The sequence below is a fragment of the Charadrius vociferus genome, unplaced genomic scaffold (genome assembly GCF_000708025.1).
Source record: "Charadrius vociferus isolate BGI_N301 unplaced genomic scaffold, ASM70802v2 scaffold103, whole genome shotgun sequence".
NCBI lineage: Eukaryota > Metazoa > Chordata > Aves > Charadriiformes > Charadriidae > Charadrius > Charadrius vociferus.
The window spans coordinates 728,711-738,863 of NW_009648061.1; the positions used below are offsets into that span (position 1 = coordinate 728,711).

The 10,153-nt window shown below is 43.7% G+C and overlaps 1 protein-coding gene across 1 annotated transcript in view; it reads left to right on the plus strand.

Annotated features, from left to right (window-relative positions):
* The window catches only part of MYO10 (myosin X), a 136,260-nt gene that overhangs the window by 76,622 nt on the left and 49,485 nt on the right, over window positions 1-10,153 (plus strand). Inside the window, exon 18 of the mRNA XM_009883736.1 lies at window positions 2,262-2,342. Coding sequence (XP_009882038.1) covers window positions 2,262-2,342 — 81 coding nt within the window. The remainder of the gene's footprint in view (window positions 1-2,261; window positions 2,343-10,153) is intronic.

Below are 10,153 nucleotides of genomic sequence, written 5' to 3' on the forward strand. Positions count from 1 at the left end.
TTAAGATGTTACTGTATAAAAATTGACTATATTTTTGCACTCACTTTGCAAGGTAGAACACAATGTAGAGTTCCTCCTTGCCTCCATCAGGGCCCCCGGACAACATAAAGCGTGATAAAACATGAAATCAAAACATTGTTGCTTCTTATCTAAAGCTGCAGTAACTGAGCATTAACCAGCTGGGATGCTTTACAAGAGGTTGACCTTCATGTCATATTGTCCCCGAAGAATTAGGCTGGGTGGTTTTTCCATGTTTTAAAGCCTGCCAGGGATTAGTCCATCTTGTTTCCACTGAAGATAAGAACTTTGCCTGCGCAGTTTTATTCTCATGGTAGGTTAGTTAACTCAGCTTTTCGTTTGACAGCCTGCCTAATGCGGGCCTGGAGGTGCACGCAGAATAGCTGAGGTTAGATACCATCTGCTTCAGCCTGTTGCTTAAAGCAGGGCGAACTTCTGATTAGCTTGTCACCTAGCAGTGACATAGAGGCGTGCAGCACTGTTCAGAATCTGGCAGTCTGTACCACAGATGAATGTGAAAATAGCTTAAATCATTTTTGTTTAGGCTGACCAACTTTTCCAGCCTCTATAAGTAGCCTGCGTTGAGAGAATTGGCTTAGTTGTCCGTAGATGTTGTAATGTTCACACAGGTTTAATACAGATGAAGCCTTTACTTTTTGAAGCTGTAAATATTTGTCTTTACACAAAAATATTTGTCTTTGTATCTTCTGGCTGTTTAATGTTTCCTACCCCCGGTCCCTGGTCCATAGGCTGGCAAAGGCACACGAACCATGAACTGTCATTTATGTTCCCAGTCACTTCACCATTTGCTCCCTTTGCTCTGTACCTACTCCTGTGCACAGCCACAACTCTGCCTGTTGTCTTCATCAGTTTATGTTTAATTGTCAAGAAAGCCCTTGGTTTGCAGATTACGGCAAGAATTTGTTGTAACAAACTGCCATTGGCAGTTTCACTCCAAAACATATGGTAGGGCACACAGTGTTGCTCCTTTAAAAAGTGAATTTTCTGTCTCCTTGGCAGCCTTTTCTGTATTCTCTCCACTGCCTGGCACGTAATGCCACCTTTGAGGGGTGAAGCACTATCATTGCTAGCTTTCTGGGTTTTTCAGAGCTTGCGCTCCCCTCCTATACAGTCATTTGTATCTGCAAAGTAAATGCGAGGCTTAATTTTAAAATGGTTTATGATACTTAATCATACAGAATGAGGCAAGTTGGAATAAGATACGGAATGACGGCTCAGACAGGAAAGGGGTGGATGTGTAATTAAAGTAATAATCATAAAAGGACTGAGGGATTTTTGTGATTTTTATCTCCAGGCTGAGGTTCAGACAACTGATAGTCTAATGTGTATTGGGTCATTCAGAGTTCTAAAACTAGGAAAAAACCCATGTTTTCTTCTATGGTTTCTTTAGCTGAACCTTATAGTCTCTCTTTTTATTGTTAAATGCAATTAGCTATCATGTGAAATAACTGTGAAACTGTCTGCTTTAATAGTGTTAGTATTGCTTTTCAGTAAGATGTGTTTTCTTTACCACTGTATCCTTCCCTCAATTTTTGTCAGTTTAAGGAGGCGGGCATTTTAAAATCTAGTATTGCTAAAACAATGTCTACTGTGTTCTGAAGTAAGTCTTTTTTCAGAAATTTTAAATATTTTTTCTACCCTCTTGTTGACTTACACTTATTATCAGAGTGCCCTTTTAGCAAGAAAGGCTGAGACCGCACAGGAGAGAGGAGCTCCCTGTACACAAAATGCTGCTGATGGCAGGGAAAATGGAAAATGAGTGGGTATGAGGTCATTGAAATGAAAAGGGGAAATCTGGTCTTGTGGGTATTTCAGTTTTACCCTAGAGCCCTTATCCTTCCTTTTGACTTTGTCAAGTTTAGCAGTTTGGGAATGTAGATCCGAAGTTTTAAGCAGTCGTTCAAAAGATCCCTGAAACAGCAACTTTCCAATTTGGTGTTTCCTAATGAGCAGTTTTCTTTATCAATCTGTGTATCTTGTTCACAGTAAAACAGTGATGATAGTTTTGAACAGAAGGGCCAGTGGAAGAAAAGGACGTGCATGCGTTGATTCTGTGTGTTCACAAGCCAAGAGCTTACGTGGTACAGTAATTTCTGGTGTATGCCACTAGGTGCTGCAGTTAGATGTCTGCAATGGGAAGCTGCAAGAGCTTTTGGCGGGGTATGTTGCTTGTACAAAAAGTCGGCTTGTGAAGTGCTGTTTTCTTTCTACCTGTGTTTTAGGAATCGCTTCATTCTTTAATGGCGACGCTGAGTTCTTCAAATCCTTTCTTTGTTCGGTGCATCAAACCCAACGTGCAGAAGGTAAGATTTAAAGTCGTGCCTGTCTTTTCTATACCTCTCTGGCCTGATCTTTCGCTGCCTGTCTGGTTATTTATTGCTGCATGAAGCAGAGGTTAGAGTTCTTCCCTGACTGTGTAAAAGGCTCTGCAAGGTGAAGGCACTGGGAAAGGCTTTTGGGTTTTTTTGCACATGGGCCATGTCTTCAGGCACCTTTTTAATAGTCATTGCTCACCACTGTGATATATGACTGGCTCTGAGGATGGTTATAAAAGGAAGGTAGAAGGCTGCACTGCACATTTGACAACTCTGCGAGAGCCTTTTTAGGAAGAAAATGTCAAAACTGCAAAGTTTGTTTTAAATCACTAGAGGCAGTGAACGGTGGTGCATACAGCAAACCTGGTGTGAATGACTGACTCTCTGTCATCAGACTTAATCTTTCAATTTTTGTACAATTCTGGGTGTCTTCATGATGGCTGTTGTGTTCTGTTACAGAACTATGTTTTTAAAACAGACTTGGAAACTAAGGCTTACTGCATCAATTTGTCTTTTGAGTCACAGATGATGAAAGGCAATGTCAAGACTTAGATATGTTGGAGGGGTCTCTAGAAATGAAGCAGTAATGGTATAGTAATTGCTGAAGTGAGTATTGTTAGCCTGGTCCTGATATTCTCACATTTTATGCATCTGGTTTTGGCTTTATAGATGGTTATTCAGGTATGGTCTGCTTATGTCAAAAATGCAGCAGGCAGAGGTGCTAACAAACGTGGTTTATGGTTTTCACATGGCAATTTAGAAATAGGTGACTTTGCTGTAATTCCTGTTTTAGATGTTACATTTTTCTGGGATGTCTGGTTAATCGGGACACTAATGCATCAGACCTGTCAGATTTCATTGCCAGTTTTCATGTAATCTGGACAGTACATCCTCCGCTTTACGTGTTTTCAGTTGCTAACCGTTAACTCTGCTTTTGCACTGTTACTCGTGGTGTGCCAAATCACATGCAGGTTGTGGGCACTTTAGCAAGAGGGAGCAGCCTGGAAGCGAATACAAGACCTGCCTTCTGCATCCTGAAGTGTGTGGTGCCCTGAGGTGTGCAGCCACCAGGTAGCCAAACCCATGTGGATGACACTGCCTTGGCCAGTAGCCGGGGTCTGCGGGCCTTGGTGCGTAGCAAAGCCCCTGATCTCTGAGGGAGGGCAGTTTTGAAAAGCTTGTTTGAAAAGCTCCCTGCTCCTGGTTCTTCCTGGAAGCCCCATGACCCTTACAAAGACCAGCTGCTGCCACTGGAGTATAAGAAGAGTTTCCAGAACTCACACGTTTCCCTTATTTGTCCTTTTGCATCCGAGTGAGGCTCATCTCCACAGTACCAAAGTCACCAGGATTTGCCATGGTTGGTGCAAGGACCAGGCCCTTGTTGTGTTTCCACAGTGAGGAAAACACTTGAGTTCCCACTCCCACTGGTAGTTGCTCTACCAGTCTTTTCCCACTAGAATGCTCCATCCCTGACAAATTTGGCATGCACTACTGTATCTGCACATATATTTTACTATCATTAAAACAAAGTTCTCACAGGATTGGCAGCTGTGCAAGCAGAAGGAGCTTGAGACAGCCTCAGTCTCAGGAAACCACATCTAACTGCAGGAGTGCGTGCAGGAACAGATTGGGAAATTCCTGTAGACAATCCCTTTCAACGTACCTATAAAATGTCACTGAAATCTTACACAAAAATGTTTGTGCTTGTTTTCCGTTTGCTTTAATTCGATTGCAAATTTACCTTGATTCAATGGCTTTACCAAATAAGAAATCCTATTTGAAGAACAAGAGTAGAGAAAAGGGTCACCCAGTTTACCTTTTGTAGCTGATTCAGTAGAAGACTTGGTGGAAAATGAGAAGGAAGCCATATGTAATACTTGTTGATGGCATTCTTCACTCAGGGAGGTGCTCTCAAAATGCGTTTTTGGGAGTCACTGTTTTAAGTTTTGTCCACTCTGCACTGCTTTCTGTTCCCCCCCTATGTCTCACAGGAATTTTTAGTGCCAATCTCTTGATGTTGTTGTGGTTGCTCCTTCTGCAACAGCACAGGCACAGAAGCAGGCACATGAATGGCCTTTGGCTCCTCTGTAGCTCAGCTGGGTTCTGTGGATGCACATCATGTTAAACATTTCATAGTTCGTCCTACCATATCACTTGTTGCTTCTTTTTAGTTAGGCAGAGGCAAAAAAGGTGAGGCAGTTTGCAGAGCTCTGAAGCAGCACAGCTCAGGGACACGTTAGCTGTGCATGGACTACCAGGAATTGCCGCATACGTGACTCGTGGTGCAGGGCTGGTTAGAAACATAACTGCTTGAAACATTCAGATGAGCTGCTGAAATGGAGAAACTAGGACTGAGAGAAAGTAAAAATCTTCACTGAGCGTTTTCCTCTGTGTTTTCCATCCATAGTTTTTCCTCTGCAGTGATGGTGATACGGAATGATAAAATGTCGCTCTTTAAAAAGCATTTGAACAGTGCTTGCCAAATAACAAATGATGCGAAAGAAAGGGGTGTTTTAATTGCTTTTTTTGAAATATGCAGCATTAAAGGAGAGCTAGACCAGAGAGACTCAGCAAGTTGTGTTATGGGGAGCAAAGCCTCTCCAGCTACTCTGGGTTGGGTACGAATAGGTGACATACCTGTTACACACTTATTACCTGTTACAGCATCCTCTGTAACTCTGCAGGGGAGGACCTGGTGGTGCTCGAGAGCTGTTTCACTCTGGAAGTATGTTTGAATTCTGTAGGTGAATGAGGCTGAGCAGGTGGAAGACAAAATTCAAGCCTTTGAAAAGCAGAGCATGCGGCGGACAGTACTTCCTCTGCTGTTCTGCACATTAAAGGGTATTCATGTTGGATAAGAGATGTGGTAATTTACAGTAATTATTTGATTTTTTTAATTGATCAAAAGTTTAATTTTTAAATGCTTCACAGTGGCAAGCAAAAACAATTCCGCATATGCAGTAAACCACTGAACATTTACATGTCAAAGCAGGATCCGCGCTCATTAGAGCAATTTCCTAAAGGGAGCACACAGAGTACGTGACCTTTTGTCACAAGACATTCCGGCAAGCAGGCCTCAGACAGAAGAACAGAGGACCCATTAATCTTCGGGAGACCCCCAAACAATCAGTGTATCTGTTTTCACGGTTTCCAGTCTGTTCTGAGCTAGCCATAATGTGGAAACTTTTCCACCTGGTATGCTTAATGAGTATTTTCTGCTAATGAAGGGTCTTTCTCCTCAGCTCCCTTTATCTTCAATGCAGCTTGCAGAACTATGGATCATATCATCCTTTTGAACCTTGGCACATCTTTCTCTGTGTCTTGGTCTCATGTTTCTTTTCATGCCTCCTGTTCTATTCAATAATGATTCCTCCCTGCAGCCTTGCCTTTTCTGGTATTCATCTATGCTTTTTTGTGCACCTTAAATTAAAAAAATAAAAATAAAAATACAAACAACAACACCAAAAAACCCAACAAAACAAAAAAAAATACTGTCTTCTTAAAACAAACTACAACCGTTCTACAGCCATCAGCTAAATGCTTCTTCCAGCTTGCTGCTATTAATAAAGTTGCTAAGCCTTGGTGCCACTCAGGGGACAGTTCAGGGTAAATTTACGATCTGAACTTCCTATGCAAGCTGTTTCAGAGGCAAAAATGTTCCTGTTAGCCAGAAGGAGCCAGACTCAGGCAGGTTCGCTCAAGTGCCTTCTCAAGTTCCCTTCTCCATTTAGGATTTCTCTTCAGAAAATACATTGGCATAATCATAGCGAGTGGCATAATATTGGTATAATCATTGCGAGTGGGCCCCACCTCCAGCATCTGCATAGCCTCATCTATACTGGTCTCTTAAAACCTCGATTATTACAGCTTGCTTCTGTAATTCCCTTTCTTGAGACTTCAACAGGTTTGGACGTGGCTGTTCTGTCATGCACGGAGATAATGCATCCACTTGTCTTTGGTTACAGGTCTAAGTCCAGTTTGGTCCTGATAGGCGAAATCCTGGCTTCATTAGAGTTGGCCTCAGAAATATCTGAGGTAGACAAGAATTTAACTTTCTTTAAGGAAACCTGTGTTGGTGTGTGCCACCTGAACAGCTTTGCAGGGTCTGTACTCGCCTCCCTGTCTGCTCCTTCGTTGTCTGTCTCATTCCTCTGTTGCAGGGATGGTCTTGCCACTGGCAAAATAAAAGCCATGTTCTCTGAAGCTTGTGAGCGTTGAAGGGGCACTTCTATTTCTCTGCAGGTTTTTTTTTTATATATATATTTTTTTTTAATCTTAAGATTTAGTTAGGTATGGGACAAATGAGACAAAATTAAACCTGTATTGTAAACCTACTGCAGGGTAGGGGTCACAGGGAGCAACAGAAAAAGTGAAACTAGTAGTAACTTTGCAATTTAAAGGAAGACCGGTAGAAAAAATGTCTGTAATAAATCCTGTGAGGCTTACTGCTGCTTAGGAGTCCTATCATGTTCCGTATTCACTCTGGGAAAATTACTATCAAGGCAATAAGTTTGCTAACACCGCTTCTGGGGACAGAGCTATTCAAAGGGATCAAGGTATGGCTATTGGCACCTGCCGTGTACTTTGAGGCACATGTCATTAGTAGCCATGAGACACCCTGGAATAGCAAGCAGGATGTCCCCTAATATGAAATAAAATGCAAACCTATTTCGCTTGGCGTCTGAGTTAGTCTTGTGCTCTTAAAATAACTCTGAATCATTACAAAGGTAAGTATAGCGTGATACCAACTTAAACACCAGTTAGAAGTAGAGCTCAGGAATGCGGTACAAAGGAGCAGTGAGAGAAGAGCTTGGCCCCATCAGTGAGGATGGTTGTGTGCAGGGTGTGGAGCAGGTACGAGCTCAGTGAACGCAGCGTGTGAAGTGGTTGTCAAGCTGGAATTGCAGTATCGTCATATTGAGGCTCAACTGTATGAATTACTGAGTTGGCCTTGTAGAGAGATTTTTTTTTTTTTTTTTTTTTTTTGTAGAAACTGAGATGAGGACAGTGCAAGTCTAATGCCACTGCACTGGAAACAGCACTGACATAAAACCTTGAAAGATGCAGGGAGGGAGACTCTGAGCTTGGAGAATATTCTACTGTACCTTCAGCACAGGATTGCTAAGCATCTGGATAAAACTTTACTTTTAAAAGTCTTTATTTTAACAAATTATCCTTAGTAAAGCAGTCCAGCCTCTAACTTCTATGCATGTCCATGCTACTGCAGCAGTATACGACGCATGTGCTTTATACGCCAACCTCGGTCACTCAGCAGACTCTGGGTCTCCTTACTGGGGAGTATAGATGCCTTTGTGGGTTTTTAAAGATGCTGAGCCCAGCAGTTAAAAGCTAACAAGTGTTAGGCCCTAAATGGAGGCGTCTTTATGGTTTACCCAGTTGCAGAGCCCTGGGGTAGCCCTTCTGCAGCGAACTTGCAGTGTTCTCTGGTACTGGGAGCTGTCAGACCACAAGGTAAATTTGACTTGCTATCCATAAGAAAAAGGGAATGGAAAGCCTGATCATCACATTAATAGCTACTCTGTCATACTTGGAAAGTAAAGGGAATAGATTATATGGCCCAGGTACAGCTGCTGGGTGTGTGCAGTGCTGTCTGTGGAAAGTTAAGGTCTAGTAGTATTCATTTACAGCTGTATAAGCAGCTCATGTATTAGAGATCCTTGTTGCCTGTTTCAAAAATCTGCCTTTTATCTCGGTTGTTCTCAATAAATACTTGTTCTAAGAAGGCTTTCTGGCTGCCAATTACTGCTGTCATTGCTTCTGGAGGAAGCGGAGCCACAGGCGCTGAGCGCAGATGGGGGTTGCTGGGACAGCCTGGGTCGGGCTCAGGGAGCTGCTGCTCAGGCTCATCCTGCGGGAGGAGAACAACCATTTCCCAAAAACACAGCGTGTTGGCCCAATCTCGCAGGTCAACAAGGACATGGAGCCAAATAATACAAACTATTTATCCTTAGCTCTTTAACTAGTTCATAAGGCTTTATTGTTTGCAATGAGGAAGGCGCAATCGTAAGGTGTGGCATCGTGCCTGGCCAGTGCCGCTTAATGCAGCCACCGGGATCTCCTCGCCTTGGGTTTTGCAGAATCGCGTAGCTTCAAATCAAGACTTGTGGAGTATGTCCCAGCTGCATCATTTTCTGGCACATCACTTTGAGTAATTAGGTCAGGCACTCTAAGACTCCTTAGGTAAAAGCGATAAGGAAAGTGGGTGTGAGGGAGGCGATCGCTGCCGCTCGCAGAGCACCGGCAGTGATGTTACGTGTGGAGCTGAACCCCCGGCTGAAAGAACGAGACGGTTCCTGCAAGGAGTTTTCGTGCTGTGCTGGCAGTGCCTGTCTTCTGTGTCGCCTCCCTGAGATCGCTCCCATCCCTCCTACGGTGCAGCCTCTGTCGGTTGTGCTGCCCGGGAGCCACTGGGCTGTCCCTTTGTCCCCATCTCAGAGCGTCGCTGCTGGCCGGGCTGAAGTAGGTCATTCCGCTCTCCAGGCAATCCCCCAGACAGGCATGTCCTTCTTCTTCATCAAGGTTTGTTGTTTCCTGAGCAGGGCTGAATAGGCATGCCTTTGCTAAGCGTGCTAGGGTTTGTCTTGCAGCGACCAGGTTATCAGGAGTTTAAAATTGAGATGTTTAAAGCTGGGGATGGGGAGCTGAGATGGGGCGCTGCCGGGGAGGGAAGTGGGCGCTGGGCTGGAAAGATTGCATCGAACTCCAGGCAGTGCAGGCAAACACATTTTTGCATGTTTTGCTGCACGTACGTGGTAAGGTTGCCAAGTTTCCCCGAAAGACCACTTGGTAGGACTCTGTCCACAAGTGGTGGGAGTCATTTTTGGATCTCAGATAGTAACCACGGCAGTGTGCTCTTGCGAGCAGGGTCGGGGGGGACAGATGGGAAGCAAATGCTGCTTCAGGAGGGACGTGGGAGGAGGTGGCCTGAAAAATAAAGTACCAGAACAGTTCTGAGGAAAACAAGAAAAGACCTAGGGCTGGGGTATTTTTAAAGTGTGACACTTGCTGTGTAGTTCAGTGTAATATTTAGAAGTGAGAAGAGTTTTGGCTGCTGTGGCGATTGATCTGTCAGCAGCAGAGGGTCTTACCGCCTCCAGCTGACTTCAAGCACTGCAATAATTCTGCATTTTGTACCACCTGATGGATTTTCTTTTTGTCTTTTATGAATTCCGTCCTATGTGATTGTGTGACATGGATGGGCATTCGTGGGACTGTGATGACTGATCCCAATTCTGAAGTATTTGCTTTTTGTAAATACCAAGCACAGAACTTGGCTTTTCTTCCTTCTTGTGCACTCTACCGAGTATTTGAATTGCAAGCATTGTCATGCAAATGTATGCGCAGAAAAAGTGTGTACTTCATCAAGCTTTGGAAGTTTTCTTTTTTAAGGACAACAAAAAAAAATCCCCCCTCATCTCTAGATGGCAATTTACATTCAAATCCTGTTTGCTGTGTTCTCATGGTAACTACTGCAAGGGAATATGCACGGTCCATGATAAATAGACATCCTTAGAGCTCCGAAAGCATAGCTGGGGAACAGAGTATTGTTCTCTAGCAAAAACTTCAGCGTTCGTAACTCCCTTGCTAAACTGTGTCTTAGGGCATTTTGTGCGTTTTTATCTCGTAAGGTTCAGGAATTTGTTGGCTGTGAAATATATTTACATTCTTGATGCCTATGAAGCGAGATTAGCCCCGGTGTCCTGTTAGTCAGGAATATCTACAGCGATTGCTGTAGAGCCAGCCCTTGCTAGGCTTGACTTCCTTTGAGTAGCTGCAGG